The sequence below is a fragment of the Hyperoodon ampullatus genome, assembly GCF_949752795.1.
Source record: "Hyperoodon ampullatus genome assembly, chromosome: 2".
Classification (NCBI taxonomy): domain Eukaryota; kingdom Metazoa; phylum Chordata; class Mammalia; order Artiodactyla; family Ziphiidae; genus Hyperoodon; species Hyperoodon ampullatus.
Genome location: NC_136915.1, coordinates 172,636,519 through 172,656,397, shown reverse-complemented (window position 1 = coordinate 172,656,397; position 19,879 = coordinate 172,636,519). Strand labels below are relative to the sequence as shown.

General features: G+C 40.4%; 1 protein-coding gene across 1 annotated transcript in view; it reads right to left on the bottom strand.

The window, feature by feature from the left end:
* Positions 1-19,879, bottom strand: part of ADCY10 (adenylate cyclase 10) — a gene marked incomplete at both ends in the record, with an annotated part of 95,449 nt that overhangs the window by 35,650 nt on the left and 39,920 nt on the right. Inside the window, 5 exons of the mRNA XM_079725009.1 lie at positions 3,912-4,202; positions 4,325-4,606; positions 6,236-6,364; positions 18,053-18,189; positions 19,203-19,477. Of these exons, the coding sequence (XP_079581135.1) occupies positions 3,912-4,202; positions 4,325-4,606; positions 6,236-6,364; positions 18,053-18,189; positions 19,203-19,477 (1,114 nt within the window). The remainder of the gene's footprint in view (positions 1-3,911; positions 4,203-4,324; positions 4,607-6,235; positions 6,365-18,052; positions 18,190-19,202; positions 19,478-19,879) is intronic.

Below are 19,879 nucleotides of genomic sequence, written 5' to 3'. Positions count from 1 at the left end.
TGCCCATCGACAGACAAATGGATAAAGTTGTGGTACATATATACAATGGAATATTACTCAGCCATAAAAAGGAATGAAATTGGGTCATTTGTTGAGACATGGATGGATCTAGAGACTGTCATACAGAGTGAAGTAATTCAGAAAGAGAAAAACAAATATCATATATTAACGCAGGTATGTGGAACCTAGAAAAATGGTACCAATGAACCGGTTTGCAGGGCAGAAGTTGAGACACAGATGTAGAAAACAAACGTATGGACACCGAGGGGGGAAAGCTGCAGGTGGGTGGGGATGGTGGTGTGATGAATTGGGCGATTGGGATTGACATGTATACACTGATATATAATTGATGACTAATAAGAACCTGCTGTATAAAAAATCAATAAAATTAAATTAAAAATAAGAAATCTATTCACAGTATATTACTACTTAGTTCTCTAATGGACAGCATTTTCATAGTCTTAATAATGTAAATACTTGATTGATTTATCTAATGATAGTTCTATAACAATACTGGAGGAGAGGTGCCCAAGAATGGTGTAATAGAGTTAAATCCTTACCTACCATAGCAAGACTAAAACAGATGATGTCAAATTTGATTTTTAAAAAGGCAGCATTAACATACCACTTAGTATATGGAAGTAATGACTAGAGGGAACAGCTAAGTTAAAAACGTTTGCCCCTGAGAAGAAATATTGAAGATACATATGCAGGGCAGTAGGTCATGGGACTATTGCTTTTATGGTAAAACTTTCAGGAAATCTAAAAAATGTCTTTATGTGAAGATGTCTAGTTGATACTCTTTTAAATAGGTGAAAAATTATAAGGGAAATGGCCAAGCCCTGGTCTCACTCAGGTGGAGGTTCTGTTGAAAGGACATCAGTAGATATGACTCAGAGATATCTGGTAACATATGCTCCAGAGTCAAACGGTTAAGGAACATTGGAGAACCTGAAATAACTGGAGTTGTTTCCTTTGGTGGCCCTAGCCAGCCTGCTTAGGACCAACAAACTACTCAGGCTGAACTGTCTGCTAACTGCCAGCTGATTTTACCCCTCACCAAATAAATAATTAAAACATACATATATAATATATGTAGTTTATATATAATTTATTTATATATATAATGTGTATATAAAATAAGACTCACTGATCCCACAGAGTCTGGAATACAGTAAGTCCCCTACATACGAATGAGTTCCGTTCGGAGAACACGTTCAAGTCCAATTTGTTCGTAAGTCCAACAAAGTTAGCCTTGGTACCCAACTAACACAATCATCTGTGTAGTACTGTACTGTAATAAGTTTATAATACTTTTCACACAAATAATACATAAAAAACAAACACAAAAGTAAAGCATTTTTAATCTTACAGTACAGTATCTTGAAAAGTACAGTAGTACCAGCTACATCACTGCTGCTTGTATGCTTGCTTCTGGACATCCTGGGCTTGTAATAAAGACACTGTACTACTGTACTCTATACAGTACTGTAAAGTACACAAAAGCACCACCACTTGTAGAGGATGCACACATGACAATGTACGCCAGACACGTGAACTAACTTACATGACTGGACATGCGAATGCACGTTCACATCTTTGAAAGTTCGCAACTTGAAGGTCTGTATAATGGGGACTTAGTGTATTCTTTCCCTTTTCTCTTATCTCTGTCAGTTGACTCTCTCCTATTAATGCTTTCATTGGTGCCTTGACTATGGCCCTGTGTTGGGATCCTTCACTGAAGATCCCTTGATCCAGTCAGGCATCCTCTTCAGCTCTCCATCGCCTGCTTTCTTGGTGCCTGTTTTATTCTAGCAGCCCACTACTAGGGGTCTTCTCACACTCCTAGGGGTACTCTTGGGAACAACTTAAAATGATGCCAGGCTGGCTTTTTCTCCCAGGTGAGTTATATCTGATTTATAGGAAACTCTCACACATCCTTTCCCAAGCTCTGGGAGGGCAGGTTGATCCTGGTGCAGCCACAGGCCACTCTGGCCTCATTAGATGTGAGGTCTTCTGTGTAATCTAACTGATTCCAAGGAAGACATCTTCCTAGCACTGAGGTGATAAAGGAAGCAACCCACTTGAGGAAGGCACACAGTGCCTCCTCAGTTCTTGCCAAATCTCTCCACAAATTCTGGCCCTCTCCACACTATTCCTCATTTTTATGTCTTGAATGTGGATGAAGGATCCAATATTATAAATGATTCTCAGCTATTTCTTCTATTTCTTTTATAGAGTCTGTCATCCATCTATTTACCTCGCTTTGGATTTCAACATCCATTGTATCTTGGTGCTTGGTACAAATTTCAATTTCAACATCATGTTACATGTATACCACTAATAGTATAATAATAATAACCCGTTTCTAATTTTGGAAAAAATATACTGCATGAGGGGAAATGTAGTAACTACTAGTAAAAAACACTAGGCTCATCTACATGTCCATCTCTCTGACATCTTCCTGCCCCAGTGGGATGAGACTACTGCTGAATCTCATTATCTTTGTGCCCACGCCCTCAGAGACTTGAAACCTTCATGTATAGACTCTCTCTATATATATAGACTCTAAGGCTCTGAACTTAAAGCCTGATTTCTCTTTTTTTAAAAGGGGAGATTGGCAAGTGTTAGTGCAGCGTCAATGATAGGCTTAAATCACAGGACAAAGCTGCTTTCTCCCTGATCAAGTATTGCAAAGGAATCACCTTCCTCACTCTCTGATTCATACCTAATGCTGTATCTATGAACCTCTTCCAGTCTCCTTGGCCAGTATTACCTAAAATCCAGTCCCGTGCTTTGGGAAGCTCAAGTATAATGGCAGAGCATGAACTCAGGAAATAGACTGACCTGGGATTGAATAAAGTCTATTACTTGCTCTGTGGCACTGGGCAAGTTATTTAATCTTCCAGAACATCAAGTTTCTTATCTATAAAATGAAAATAACCCTCAACCTTGGAGGGTTGATAAGAGAATGAAATGAGAATGCAGGTAAAATAGAGAATGAATGAGAATAAATATTTATTTTGTACCTACTATGTGCTGGGCACTTTACATACATTCTTTCCCAATTTTTCATATACTTATAAGATAGGAGTCCTCTATGTGTAGCCTGTTTTCCTGACCAGATTTAGTCATAATCATGGAGGCCCTGTGACTAGGGCAGGAAGTCCACCGGGTGTTCCCTGGCCACCCCTGAATGAGAGCTGGAGTTGGCGTTGCTGCTCTAAGCCTGACATACATCGTGCCTGCAGTAACTGAGTCCCTGGGCCCTTATGCCCCTTGAATCCTTACTACGTTTTCCCAGATCATGTGGCCAGTTTGTGCTATCAGTTTGTAACTTTCTTACTTGCATTTCAGATGGTCTTGAATCCCTGTCCTAAACCCAAGCCCTCTTTTCTGGGGGCCCTGACATGCTTAGTCCTGGCTGATTCTCTCCCACTCATACATTTTTTTCCACTGGAACCTTGTTTCAAACTAGACAGAGCATCAACATTTTATCTGCCAAGAAACACCACTCCCTCTCGGATCTTGCTCTCCCCCCCACTTCATGTCAGACCCCGCTCCCTACCCGCTACCCTCCTTGGATTCCATCCCTTGGTGCGAATGAAGCTGGGTCTGTTTTATTTCTTTGGACATTTTAATTTGGGCTCTGGTCACACCCCATTTGCCAGAGTCCTTACCCCCCGAATCCTCCCTGACAGTCTCACAGTGAGATTGGTTCTGCCAACTCAGCTACATGTATACTCCCCAACTTCCTGCCCTGCTGACCTACGCTGCTCACGTCTCATCATTCATGGTGCCCGAGCCTGCAGAGGACTTGAAATCCTCATGGTCCAGACCCACTTCTTCTAGGTCTTGTCTCCATGTTCCCCAGTTATAGTTAGGACTAATTAGGAATGAAGAAAGTTTACCTTGAAATCCATGGGACTTAGCCATCTTCCTAATGGTATCCAAGTCCAAAGTGTTGAGCCGGATGTCCACTGCAAAGTGATGAAAGGGGACGAAGTCTCCACTTCGGCAGTGGTCACACCTGTGGGCGTTTTCTTCCAGAAAGTGGGCACATTTCAAGTGCATGGCTTTCTTCTGGTCTTTCAGCCACAGCTCATAGGCTGTTTTCTGCATCATCGGGCTGCAGAATCGAATGATGTGGCACTCAATCACCTCACTTTCCAGCTCACAGAGCTCTTCCTCTTTGCCATGGGCTAGAGAGGACAGAAAGGCAGTGGGCAACAAGTCAGTCCCTGCTACAAAATACAGATCAGTTCTTTTAGCAAGATGTGCCTTAAACTAAAGGAAATATGGGTCACCTCCGGGCTCTACTTACCCATTCCTTCAGAGGGTGGTTGCAGAGAGAGGGAACGATAATTCACCTCAAACGAGGCCGCGTTCTGTTTTAGGGCTATTCGGAGCTCCTTGCCATTCCGGAAACAATCAAAGACGTTGGATTCCACGAGGGTTGCCAGGGCATTGATCATCTTCTTCATGTTCCAACAAGGGAGAATCTCAAACAACAGTTCTGTAGTGAAGGTCAGGCCAATGATGGCTGCACATCTCACCAACATCTGGTGGGACAGGCTCATGCTATCCAGCTGGACCAGAGAGATTTCTGCATGTGGAAAGCCACACAGTAGGGAACTAGTCATCTGTCTTTATCAAATACATTCTAGAGATGGACAACTGTCCTGTTCTATAGTTCTTGTTCAATAGAACTACACCCAGCTGAGCTAGGCCAAAAGAAGTATCTGCTTAGTACCTATTTCACGGATAGCACTTGTGTCAGGAGTACAAAAGATGGAGATGCTATGACCTAAAAATATGCATGTCCCATTGGCCATGACAATAAGATTGATTTCAAGGTGTTCTGATTTTGTGTGAAAGTGTGACAAGGGTGTGTGAGGAGAGCAGAGGTCGTGGTGAGAAGTGGTCAGAAGGAGTAGGGCCTGCCATCCATGCTCTGTGGTGACTTCTCCAGCTGCTCATTCTCTGTCTTCTTCACTGGCTGCCCTTTCTCCTGGAGCTTCCCAGCAATAAGCTTTCTCTCTATCTGCCCCAGGGATTCAGTTATTCTTGTGACAACCCATTACCGTCTCTATAGGCTGATGACCAAGTGTCAGAGAGCTCCTAGCTCCAATTCCATCTTCTCATCTAAGCTCGGGTATCATAGCTCACATGGCTTCTTGGACATCTTGACCAGGATGTCCTTCTATTACATCACCCTCCTCAGGGACAAAATATGAACTTCTCAATATGTCCACAGAATACTGTAGAAACCAAGCTAGTCCAGATATAAGTAGGGTTAGCAGATGTAAGCTTTTATATGTAGAACAGATAAACAAAGCCTACTGTATAGCACAGAGAACTATATTCAGTATCCTATAATAAACCATAATAGAAAAAAATATTAAAAATAAAAAAAGAATGTGGGAATTCCCTGGTTGCCTAGTGGTTAGGATTCAGGCTTTCACTGCCGTGGCCTGGGTTCAATCCCGGGTAGTGGAACTGAGATCCCGCAAGCTGCACGGTGTGGTCAAAAAAAAAGAAAAGAATATATATATATATATATATATATATATGTATGTATAACTGAATCACTTGGCTGTATAGCAGAAATTAACACAACATTGTAAATCAACTATACTGCAATAAAAAAATATTGATTAAAAGAAACCAAGCTAATCCACCTTGCTATTTTAGTAGACATAGTGAATGAAACACAAATGTTGCTCTTTTGGAGACAGAGAACTTGAGGTCTCATCCTTGTACTAAACACTTGAAGTTGAACATTTTATAGATGGCATGGATTGGAGCTGAATGCATGCTAGAACATTGCTTGAAATTCATTTTTCTTGAAATGAATAACAGTACATCCCTGATATAAATTCCCTTGTTTGTCATTTCCTACGGAAGTAGATAGCAGGAAAAGTATCACTGTTAGATTTTCTCTCTCATTATCTGATTTCTGTTTAATTGAAAATGTACTATACCTCATTCTTTTATTCAGTTGAATAAAACTTTGTTCAAATCAGACTCCAGCATATGCACAGGGATAAGGTGGCTCCTGTTTAGAAGCAGAAAAGCCAAGCCTGCAATGGAACCTTCCCATTGCCTGGGCAACACAAAACAAAGAACAAAGCCAGTCTTCTATCTTCCTTTCTCCTTTGTTGGAGGCATCCTAGAGAAAGCAAGAGGGGAATCTAGGTCCTGGAAAATGAACACCAGGTCAAATTTTCTTTACCTTTTAATGATGCTGGCAGTGACAAGTTTTTCAATCTGACACCACTAGCAAGGTTACAGACTTCTTCATTTCCCTCCTCAAGACCAAAAGTAAATATTTTTAAGTCCTCTGTTGGCTTAGCAAAATTCTCTATAGAGAGGTAAAAGGGAAGAAAAGTTGAGAGTCACTATTATTATCTGGATTTTCCAATAAACTTCGAGATGGGTCTCACATGAGAAAGAGCAGGCAGAGATGTGTGTTGGCTTGTAAAGTATTCTGGAATACTGTGTTTTAAGTAAAACTGATATATGAAAATCAAAATTTACTCAAAACATGTTTTTCCTCCCCTCCCGCCAAGAAAAAAAAGATTGGTAATAACTACAGGATGTCTTCCATAAGACATGCAGTTTTACAAATATAGCTTATATTATATACTTATATATATACTTGTATGCACATTGAAATACCAACACTCGGAGGCAAGCACATTCTGTGGAAGACTGTACTCTACTTAAGATGTGGTTATTGTCAGAAAGAGATATTAAAAATGGTGAAGATTTCAAGATGGCAGAGGAGTAAGACGTGGAGATCACCTTCCTCCCCACAAATACATCAAAAATACATCTACATGTGGAACAACCCCTACAGAACACCTACTGAATGCTAGCAGAAGACCTCAGACTTCCCAAAAGGGTGTGCGAGGAGAGGGGATTCAGAACACTGCCTAAACGAGCTCTAGAGACAGGTGCGAACCGCGACTATCAGCACAGACACCAGAGACGGGCATGAAACACTAAGGCTGCCGCTGCAGCCACCAAGAAGCCTGTGTGCAAGCACAGGTCACTATCCACACCTCCCCTCCCGGGAGCCTGTGCAGCCTCCCACTTCCAGGGTCCCGTGATTCAGGGACAACTTCCCTGGGAGAACACACAGCATGCCTCAGGCTGTTGAAACATCATGCTGGCCTCTGCCGCTGTGGGCTCACTTGCATTCTGTACCCCTCCCTCCCCCTGGCCTGAGTGAGCCAGTGCCCCCAAATCAGCTGCTGCTTTAACCCCGTCCTGTCTGAGTGAAGAAGAGATGCCCTCAGGCGACCTACACGCAGAGGCAGGGCCAAATCCAAAGCTGAACCCCAGGAGCTGTGTGAACAAAGAAAAGAGAGGGAAATCTCTCCCAGCAGCCCCAGGAGCAGCTGATTAAATCTCCACAATCACCTTGATGTACCCTGCATCTGTGGAATACCTGAATAGACAACGAATCATCCCAAAATTGATGCAGTGGACATTGGGAGCAACTGTAGACTTGGGGTTTGCTTTCTGCATCTAATTTGTTTCTGGCTTTATGTTTATTTCAGTTTAGTATTTAGAGCTTATTATCACTGCTAGATTTGTTTATTGATTTCGTTGCTCTCTTCCTTTTCTTTTATATATATATTTTTTCCTTTTTCTCTTTTTTTAAAATAAATTTATTTACTTATTTATTTATTTTGGCTGCGTTGGGTCTTTGTTGCTGCGTGTGGGCCTTCTCTACTTGCGCCGAGGGGGGGCTACTCTTTATTGCAGTGTGTAGGATTCTGATTGTGGTGGCTGCTCTTGTTGCGGAGCATGGGCTCTAGGCGTGCGGGCTTCAGTAGTAGTGGCTCGCAGGCTCTAGAGCTCAGGCTCAGTAGTTGTGGCACACAGGCTTAGCTGCTCCGTGGCATGTGGAATCTTCCCGGACCAGGGCTTGAACCCGTGTCCCCAGCATTGGCAGGCAGATTCTTAACCACTGCACCACCAGGGAAGACCCTCCTATTTTTCTTTTTGTGAGTGTGTATGTGTATGCTTCTTTGTGTGATTTTGTCTGTATAGCTTTGCTTTTACCATTGGCCTAGGGTTCTGTCTGTCTGTTTTGTTCTTTGTTTTTCTTTTTTGCATAGTTTTTAGCGCTTGTTATCATTGGTGGATTTGTTTTTTGGTTTGGTTGCTGTCTTCTTTCTTTCCTTTGTTTTTATTACTTTTTATTTTTTTTTAAGTTTTAACAATATATATTTAATTTTTATTTTAATTCTTTTCTTTTCTTTTTTTCTTTTTCTTTCTCCCTTTTCTTCTGAGCCGAGTGGGTGACAGGGTTTTGGTGCTCTGGCCAAGTGTCAGGCCTGAGCCTCTGAGGTGGGAGAGCTGAGTTCAGGACATGGACCACCTGAGACCACCCGGCCCCACATAATATCAAATGGCGAAAGCTCTCACAGAGAGCTCCATCTCAGCAATAAGACCCAGCTCCACTCAACAACCAGCAAGCTACAGTGCTAGACACCCTGTGCCAAACAACTAGCAAGACAGGAACACAACCCTACCCATTAGCAGAGAGGCTGCCTGAAAATCATACTAAGTTCACAGACACCCCAAAAGGCACCATCGGACGTGCTCCTGCCCACCAGAAAGACAAGATGCAGCCTCATCCACCAGAACACAGGCACCAGTCCCCTTCACCAGAAAGACTACACAACTCACTGAACCAAGCTTACCCACTGGGGGCAGAAACCAAAAACGACGGGAAGTACGAACCTGCAGGCTGCGAAAAGGAGACCCCAAACACAGTAAGTTAAGCAAAATGAGAAGACAGAGAAATACATAGCAGATGAAGGAGCAAGATAAAAACCCAACAGACCAAACAAATGAAGAGGAAATAGGCAGCCTACCTGAAAAAGAATTCAGTACTGATAGTAAAGATGATCCAAAATCTTGCCAATAGAATGGAGAAAAGACAAGAAACGTTTAACAAGGACCTAGAAGAACTAAAGAGCAAACAAACAATGATGAACAACACAATAAATGAAATTAAAAATTCTCTAGAAGGAATCAATAGCAGAATAACTGAGGCAGAAGAACGGATAAGTGACCTGGAAGATAAAATAGTGGAAATAACTATCACCAAGCAGAATGAAGAAAAAAGACTGAAACGAATTGAGACAGTCTCAGAGACCTCTGGGACAACATTAAATGCACCGACATTCTAATTATAGGGGTCCCAGAAGAACAAGAGAAAAAAAAGGGACTGAGAAAACATTTGAAGAGATTATAGCTGAAAACTTCCCTAATATGGGAAAGGAAATAGTCAATCAAGTCCAAGAAGCACAGAGAGTCCCATATAGGAAAAATCCGAGGAAAAACATGCCAAGACACATATTAATCAAATTATCAAAAATTAAATATAAAGGAAAAATATTAAAAGCAGCAAGGGAAAATCAACAAATAACATACACGGGAATCCCCATAATGTTAACAACTGATCCATCAGCAGAAACTTTGCAAGCCAGAAGGGAGTTGCAGGACATATTTAAAGTGATGTATGACTGATTCACTTTGTTATAAAGCAGAAACTAATAAAAAATAAATAAAAAAAAAAAAAGAAAAAGCCCCCCCCAAAAAAATAAATAAAAAATAAAGTGATGAAAGGGAAAAACCTACAACCAAGATAACTCTACCTAGCAAGGATCTCATTCAGACTCGACGGAGAAATTAAAAGCTTTACAGACAAGCAAAGCCTAAGAGAATTCAGCACCACCAAACCAGCTTTACAACAAATGCTAAAGGAACTTCTCTAGGCAGGAAACACAAGAGAAGGAAAAGACCTACAATAACAAACCCAAAACAATTAAGAAAATGGTAATAGGAACATACATATGGAAAATTACCTTAAATGTAAACAGATTAAATGCTCCAATGAAAAGACATACACTGGCTGAATGGGCTCAAAAACAAGACCCGTATATATGCTGTCTACAAGAGACCCACTTCAGACCTAGGGACACATACAGACTGAAAGTGAGGGGATGGAAAAAGATATTCCATACAAATGGAAATCAAAAGAAAGCTGGCGTAGCAACTCTTATATCAGACAAAATAGACTTTAAAATAAAGACTATTACAAGACACAAAGAAGGACACTATATAATGATCAAGGATCAATCCAAGAAGAAGATATAACAATTGCAAATATTTATGTACCCAACACAGAAGTACCTCAATACATAAGGCAAATGCTAACTGCCATAAAACGGGAAATCAACAGTAACACAATCATAGTAGAGGACGTTAACACTTCACTTAAACCAATGGGCAGATCATCCAAAATGAAAATAAATAAGGAAACACAAGTTTTAAATGATACATTAAACAAGGTGGACTTAATTCATATTTGTAGGACAATCCATCCAAAAACAACAGAAAACACTTTCTTCTCAAGTGCTCATGGAACATTCTCCAGGATAGATCATATCTTTGGTCACAAATCAAGCCTTGGTAAATTTAAGAAAATTGAAATTGTATCAGGTATCTTTATCGACCACAACACTATGAGACTAGATATCAATTACAGGAAAAGATCTGTAAAAAATACAAACACATGGAGGCTAAACAGTACAATATTAATAACCAAGAGATCACTGAAGAAATCAAAGAGGAAATCAAAAAATACCTAGAAACAAATGACAATGAAAACACGATGACCCAAAACCTATGGGATGCAGCAAAAACAGTTCTAAGAGGGAAGTTTATAGCAATACAATCCAACCTCAAGAAAGAAGAAACATCTCAAATAAACAACCTAACCTTACACCTAAAGCAGTTAGAGAAAGAAGAACAAAAAAATTCCAAAGTTAGCAGAAGGAAAGGAATCATAAAGACCCGATCAGAAATGAAGGAAATGATAGCTAAGATCAATAAAACTAAAAGCTGGTTCTTTGAGAAGATAAACAAAATTGATAAACCATTATCCAGACTCATGAAGAAAAAAATGGAGAAGACTCAAATAAACAGAATTAGAAATGAAAAAGAAGTAAAAACTGACACTGCAGAAATACAAAGCATCATGAGACATTACTACAAGAAACTATATGCCAATAAAATGGACAACTTGGAAGAAATTGACAAATTCTTAGAAAAGCACAACCTTCTGAGACTGAACCAGGAAGAAATAGAAATTATAAACAGACCAATCACAAGCACTGAAATTGAAACTGGGATTAAAAATCTTCCAACAAACAAAAGTCCAGTACCAGATGGCTTCACAGGTGAATTCTATTAAACATTTAGAGAAGAGCTAACACTTATCCTTCTCAAACTCTTCCAAAATATAGCAGAGGGAGGAACACTCCCAAACTCATTCTGCGAGGCCACCATCACCCTGACACCAAAACCAGACAAAGGTGCCACAAAAAAAGAAAACTTCAGGCCAATATCACTGATGAACATAGATGTAGAACTCCTCAACAAAATACTAGCAAGCAGAATCGAACAGCACATTAAAGGGATCATACACCATGATCAAGTGGGGTTTATCCCAGGAATGCAAGGATTCTTCAATACATGCAAATCAATCAATGTGATACACCATATTAAGAAACTGAAGGATAAAAGCCATATGATCATCTTGATAGATGCAGAAAAAGCTTTCGACAAAATTCAACACCTATTTATGATAAAATCCCTCCAGAGAGTAAGCATAGAGGGAACTTACCTGAACATAATAAAGGCCATATATGACAAACCAACAGTCAGCATTGTTCTCAATGGTGAAAAACTGAAACCATTTCCACTAAGATAAGGAACAAGACAAGTTTGCCCATTCTCACCACTATTATTCAACATAGTTTTGGAAGTTTTAGCCACAGCAATCAGAGAAGAAAAGAAATAAAAGGAATCTAAATCGGAAAAGAAGAAGTAAAACTGACACTGTTTGCAGATGACATGATACTATACATACAGAATCCTAAAGATGCTACCAGACTACTACTAGAGCTAATCAATGAATTTCGTAAAGTAGCAGGATACAAAATTAATGCACAAAAATCTCTTGCATTCCTAGACACTAATGATGAAAAATCTGAAAGAGAAATTACGGAAACACTCCCATTTACCACTGCAACAAAAATAATAAAATACCTAGGAATAAACCTACCTAAGGAGACTAAAGACCTGTATGCAGAAAACTATAAGACACTGATGAAAGAAATTGAAGATGATACAAACAAATGGAGAGATATACCATGTTCTTGGATTGGAATAATCAACGTTGTGAAAATGACTATACTACCCAAAGCAATCTACAGATTCAATGCAATCCCTATCAAACTACCACTGGCATTTTTGACAAAACCAGAACAAAAAATTTCACAATTTGCATGGAAACACAAAAGACCCCAAATAGCTAAAGCAATCTTGAGAAAGAAAAACGGAGCTGGAGGAATCAGGCTCCCTCACTTCAGACTATATTACAAAGCTACAGTAATCAAGCCAGTATGGTACTTGCACAGAAACAGAATACAGATCAATGGAACAGGATAGAAAGCCCAGAGATAAACCCACACACATATGGTCAACTAATCTATGCTAAAGGAGGCAAGGATATACAATGGAGAAAAGGCAGCCTCTTCAATAAGTGGTGCTGGGAAAACTGGACAGCTACATGTAAAAGAATGAAATTAGAACACTCCCTAACACCGTACACAAAAATAAAGTCAAAATGGATTAAAGACCTAAATGTAAGGCCAGACATTATAAAACCCTTAGAGGAAAACATAGGCAGAACACTGTATGACATAAATCACAGCAAGATCCTTTTTGACCCACCTCCTAGAGAAATGGAAATAAAAGCAAAAATAAACAAATGGGACCTAATGAAACTTAAAAACTTTTGCACAGCAAAGGAAACTAGAAACAAGATGAAAAGACAACCGTCAGAATGGGAAACAATATTTGGAAATGAAGCAACTGACAAAAGATTAATCTCCAAAATATACAAGCAGCTCGTGCAGCTCAGTATCAAAAAAAACAAACAACCCAATCCAAAAATGGGCAGAAGACCTAAATAGACATTCCTCCAAAGAGGATATACAGATTGCCAACAAACACATGAAAGGATGCTCAACATCACTAATCATTAGAGAAATGCAAATCAAAACTACAATGAGGTATCACCGCACACTGGTCAGAATGGCCATCATCAAAAAATCTAGAAACAATAAATGCTGGATGGGGTGTGGAAAGAAGGGAACCCTGTTGTGCTGTTGGTGGGAACGTAAATTGATACAGCCACTATGGAGAACAGTATGGAGGTTCCTTAAAAAACTACAAATAGAACTACCATATGACCCAGCAATCCCAGTACTGGCCATATACCCTGAGAAAACCATAATTCAAAAAGAGTCATGTACCACAATGTTCACTGAAGCACTATTTACAATAACCTGGAGATGGAAGTAACCTAGGTGCCCGTCGAATGATGAATGGATAAAGAAGGTGTGCCACATATATACAATGGAGTATTACTCAGCCATAAAAAGAAATGAAATTGAGTTATTTATAGTGAGGTGGATGGACCAAGAGACTGCCATACAGAGTGAAGTAAGTCAGAAAGAGAAAAACAAATACCGTATGCTAACGCATATATATGGAATCTAAAAAGAAAAATGGTTCTGAAAACTTAGGGGCAGGACAGGAATAAAGATGCAGATGTAGAATGGACTTGAGGACACTGGGAGGGGGAAGGGTAAGCTGGGACGAAGTGAGGAGTGGCATGAAGATATACACACTACCAAATGTAAAATAGCTAGTGAGTAGCAGCTGCATGGCACAGGGAGATCAGCTCGGTGCTTTGTATCCACCTAGAGGGTGGGATAGGGAGGGTGGGAGGGAGACGCAAGAGAGAGGAGAAATGGGGATAAATGTACATGTATAGATGATTCACTTTGTTATACAGCGGAAACTAACATACCATTGTAAAGCAATTATACTCCAATAAAGGTGTTAAGAAAAAGACAACAATTTGACCAAAATCCTTAAGATTATAACTTTCAGCAACGTAATTTTTCATATTAGAAACTCATATGATTATAGTGATCCAGAAAAAATATGTTGAAAAAAGATGCTCATAGTCTCCTTAAACATTAAAATATTGTAAATAGCCTAAATATCCAGCCATAACACAGTGATTACCTTAAATATCACATAGCCGTAATGGTAAAATTGTTGAGGAATATTGAGTTTGGAAAATCTTCAGCTGAGTGAAGTAGGATAGTAAGTATACCATATGATACCAAGAAAAAAAAAAGGTGAAGTTTGAATAGTGAGCTTGCCTAGTTATTTTTCTCCTGGTACTCCAAAATGCATTACTTATTTGTCCCTCCAGTCATTCATTAACAGCTGAGTTGCAAGACACTGAAATAGGTGATGTGGAAATATGAGGGTGAACATACTAAGTTCCCGACCTCCTGGAAAGATAAGGTATATACACAGAGAGCCAGACGACCAGGCAGTAAACAAGTGCCACGTGAGTAGGCACAGACAGTAAGGGCTGGAGAGTTCATTTCAACACAGTACAGACTTTTTATGCACCATAACCTGGGAAGGCTATAAATGTGGCTAATGCATGCTTCCAGCCCTCAAGGATCTTAACATTTATGGAGACAGATATTTAGGCAACTAATCATAATACAGGAAAAGTGACTTAATAAGATAATCTCCTAATGTGAGTCAGTTTTGTGAAAGAAATAAACCTGGTGATAGAGACTAACAGGAAAGTGCAGAGAGAGGAAGGCCTTCCTTGAGCAGGGCATGGTCAGAGAAAGCGGCTGTGAGGAGGTAACACCTGAGCTAAGGGAGAGAGGGAGCAGGTATGTGAAATGCCAGAGGAGAGGGAGCAGAAAGGAGCTCGGGTGTTGGAGGAGCAGAAATGTGGCTGGAGCACATTTCAGACTATTGGTGAGGCCACAGAGGGGGTGGAAGGAAGCTCCCTCAGGGATCTCCAGTCCAAGGTAAGGAGTTTGGATTTCATTGTACACTCAGAGGGAAACCACTAAAAGTTGTCTGGTTTTTTTTTTTTTTTTTTTTTTTTTTTTTCAGTACGCGGGCCTCTCACTGTTGTGGCCTCTCCCGTTGCGGAGCACAGGCTCCGGATGTGCAGGCTCAGTGGCCATGGTTCAAGGGCCTAGCCACTCCATGGCATGTGGGATCTTCCCGGACCAGGGCACGAACCCGTGTCCCCTGCATCGGCAGGCGGACTCTCAACCACTGCGCCACCAGGGAAGCCCCAAGTTGTTTGGTTTTTAAAAAATTTATTTTATTTGGTCAGTTTCAAATTTATGAAAAGTTGTAAGAATAACACTATATAGTCTTTATTCCAATTCATCTACTGTTAACATTTTGCTCCATTTTTTATCGCCTTTGTTCTCTCTATATGTACTTATTTTTTCTAAAGCATTTCATTTGAGTGTTAAGTTGCATAATTCATGCCCTTTAACCCCCAAATACTTTACTCTGAATTTCCCAAGAATAACAACATTCTCTTACATAAGTAGAATATACTTATCATCTTCAGAAAATTTAACATTGATACAATAATTTACTGTCCATAATCCAGTTTTGTCAACTGACTCAGTAATGTTCTTTAACATTCTTTTTCTTTTTTTTTGTAAGCAGCCCAGATGTCCTCCAACAGGTGAATGGAGGTATGTCCATACCATGGAACACTACTCAGCAGCTAATAAGACCAAACTATTGACACACACAACAACGTAGATAATCTCCAGAGAGTTACATCGAGTGAAAAAAGAATCTCAAAAGATTACATATACAATATTATTCCACTTATAAAAATTCTTAAAATGACAAAATTATAGAAATGGAGAACTGATTAGCGATTACCAGGGGTTAAGAAGGAAGTAGGGGTAGGAGAGAAGTGGGGGGTGGCTATCATAGGGCAATATAAGGGATCCTCATGGTGATGGAAATGTTCTGTATCTTGACTGCATCAATATTAACATCCTCGTTGTGATATATATATATTTTTAACATCTTTATTGGACCTGGTTGTGATATTATACTGTAGTTTTGCTGATGCTACTACTGGGGAAAACTAGGTAAAGGGTATACAGAATCTCTCTATATTATTTTTTACAATGGCCTGTAAATTAATAATCACCTCAAAAAGTTTAATTAAAAAAAATCAATGAGACAGCAAAGTATTATTGTATTCAGTCACTTCATTTGTACTCCAAGAGGTGCCCAGAATGCTTCCTGTGGTGTCAGACAGAGAGAAGGCGCTCAGTAGATGTTTGTTGAATGAATAAATAAGAAAGGATTTGAGTTTCCTTTACCGCCCCCCCCCCATTTTATAGCAGGTACCTGGCCATAAAGGTTGTGACTAATCCTAAAATACTAGCTATTAAATGGCATATGTGGAACTGGAACTCTGGACTCCTAACTTCAAGGCCAAAATTTTCTTTTGATTACATCTTTTTTTTTTAACATCTTTATTGGAGTATAATTGCTTTACAATGGTGTATTAGTTTCTGTTTTATAACAAAGTGAATCAGTTATACATATACATATGTCCCCATATCTCTTCCCTCTTGCATCTCCCTCCCTCCCAACCTCCCTATCCCACCCCTCTAGGTGGTCACAAAGCACCGAGCTGATCTCCCTGTGCTATGTGGCTGCTTCCCACTAGCTATCTATTTTACATTTGGTAGTGTGTATATGTCCATGCCACTCTCTTACTTTGTCCCAGCTTACCCTTCCCCTTCCCTGTATCCTCAAGTCCATTCTCTAGTAGGTCTGTGTCTTTATTCCCATCTTGCCCCTAGGTTCTTCATGACCATTTTTTTTAGATTCCATATATATGTGTTAGCATACTGTATTTATTTTTCTCTTTCTGACTTACTTCACTCTGTATGACAGTCTCTAGGTCCATCTACCTCACTACAAATAACTCAATTTCGTTTCTTTGTATGGCTGAGTAATATTCCATTGTATATATGTGCCACATCTTCTTTATCCATTCATCTGTTGATGGACACTTAGCTTGCTTCCATGTCCTGGCTATTGTAAATAGAGCTGCAATGAACATTTTAGTACATGACTCTTTTTGAATTACGGCTTTCTCAGGATATATGCCCAGTAGTGGGATTGCTCGGTCATATGGTAATTCTATTTTTAGTTTTTAAGGAACCTCCATAGTGTTCTCCATAGTGGCTGTATCACCTTACATTCCCACTAACAGTGCAACAGGGTTCCCTTTTCTCCACACCCTCTCCAGCATTTATTGTTTGTGGATTTTTTGATGATGGCCATTCTGACCGGTGTGAGGTGATAGAAAGCCCAGAGATGATTACATCTTTATATTCTCTCTTTTCATGGAAGAGATGCTATCTCTTAAACCTTCATGGTCTCCTTTGTGTCAAAACATAGTTTCTTCCTTTCTTTCTTTCTTTTTATTTTTGCTAGAATATGATTTTTTTCTTCTCATCACTGCCGTCTCCCTAAACAACTAGTATATCCACCACAGACATTCTCTTATCATTCATGTTAACCTTAATCCTCTACATCCCAGCTTGCATCCTTACCCCATTGCCCAACCCCTACCCTTCTCCCTTCACTAAAACTATTTTCTTAAAAATTCCAACTGCCCTCTTTGTGACATCATCTCAAAGTTCATCCTTCTGTATGTCTCTGTAGCATGAGAACCTTGTTGACAATTCACTTTGAGCTAATAATTTTACCTCTGGAAAACAAGTTATCCTTTTTCCCAGATAACATCTACATCCCCCGACAGTTCTGATTCTGGGCTTTAAGATTCTCCAGTATTCTTTCATTTCTATTACAGGTCTACATTCTTTCTCCCAGTTCAGTGAGTCCCGGGCAATGTTAAGTTCTCTCACTATCTGGGATACCAAGTCCACCGTTCCTTGCCTCCCCAAAACCTCTGACCCATATAGGAAGCAGCCTATGGAAAAGCCCATGCTTGCCACCCTCTCTGCAGAAGGAGACAGGGAGAAAGAACCATCATTATGGGACTTACTGAACAGGTTATTCCAGGTCACATTTGTCTTTTCCTCAGAGTCTATTGTTTGGAAAACGAGTACCCTGTGATGGTCCAGGTTTTTAAGCAATTCTTCACAGTAAAATGGAATCCCACAGCTTCCCTCGGCCAGGTACCTGTAGTGAAAATAATGCAATTTATTTATATCAAAGAACCATCTTTGGAGCTTCCCTGGTGGCGCAGTGGTTGAGAGTCCACCTGCTGACACAGGGGACACGGGTTCCTGCCCCGGTCCGGGAAGATCCCACATGCCGTGGAGCGGCTGGGCCCGTGAGCCATGGCCGCTGAGCCTGCGCGTCCGGAGCCTGTGCTCCACAATGAGAGAGGCCACAACAGTGAGAGGCCCGCGTACCGCAAAAAAAAAAAAAAAAAAAAAAAAAAAGTAAATGCATATATAATAAATGCATACATATATAATAAATACATACATAATAAATAAATAAATAAATATATACATAGAGAAAGAGGGAGAGACAGAGAGACAAAGGGAAAGAACACACAAAATTCATGCCTGGAGTTATTTTAAATGAGACTTTGTCCAAGACGTTTCTCTTCCAGAAGCAAAGCAACCTCATTAGAAAGAACAGATACAGATACCAAGGTGGCTTGTAAACAGCCAGCTAAGGAAGAGGCATTGACCATGTTGTTAAGGGGACTGCTGTCAAGACACCAGGAGAGGAGTCACTGAGAAGCTCAGGGAGCACTGACGTCACCATCTACCATGACAGGGAACACCAGCACCAGACCACATTATTGCCAGCGACTAAGACCTTGCTCAGCTGTGGGCTGTGGTTCTTAAGGCTTTTACCAGTTTGCTTTTCATGTTACCTGCCCATGACAGCGCCCTTAGTCACTGTGGGTTAGAGTGGGTGTACCCATAGCCTGCATGATAAAAGGGAAACAAAACTGATGTCCTAAGCAACCTCTGAGACAGTGTAACAGGGACCATAACAAGGAAAAGTGAGCAGCATCCATCCTATCAAGCATGTTCAGTGGCCCCTTTGAAAGGCGGGCCCAGCAAGAATCCTGAAATGGCCACTTTCAGACACATCTTAAGGAATCTGATGAAGTCTGGACCTGGAGAATGAGTGCAGATGTCAAGGCCTCAGGATAGAAATAGGTTACTCACGCGTCTAGTTCTTTGGGGATGCCCCTGACGTTGAGGTCTAGGCAGACCTTGTTGAGGATGTCCTTAGGCTGCATGGCTCCAAGGGTGACATAGGTGGTGTTCCTGTTCTTCATTATGGCACTGGCAGCTGCACAGGGTATGTCGATGAAGGGAGACAGGGACATGATGATGAAGATGGGAACAGACCGGATAAGCTTCTCCATAAAGGTCCAGGAGGCTGAATCGATAAACTGGCCTTCATCGATGATGAAAATAATCCTTTCCTCTTTCACTGTCTGGACAAGGTGGAGAAACAGAACGAAAAATGCTGTAGGACTTCAGGGTTTTTTTTGTTTTTGTTTTTGTTTGTTTTTTTGGCCGCACCGAGCAGCTTGCAGGATCTCAGTTCCCCGACCAGGGATTGAATCCAGGCCATGGCAGCGAAAGCGCCAAATCCTAACTAGACCACTAGGGAACTCCCGTGACTTCAGTTTTTTATACACATGTATGGGTATGCATGTGTATCCACCGAGTTTTGTGAAGCTAAGTTAAATCGGTTCTTTCTAATAACTTTGTGTTAATTTAGATTCCGCTAATTGGAATCTGTGGCAATTGGGACAGAACTGGCTGGAATAGACTCTTACTTGGTCAAATCTTTGTGTAAAGATAATGTAAATATATAGGATAGATGGGGTTTT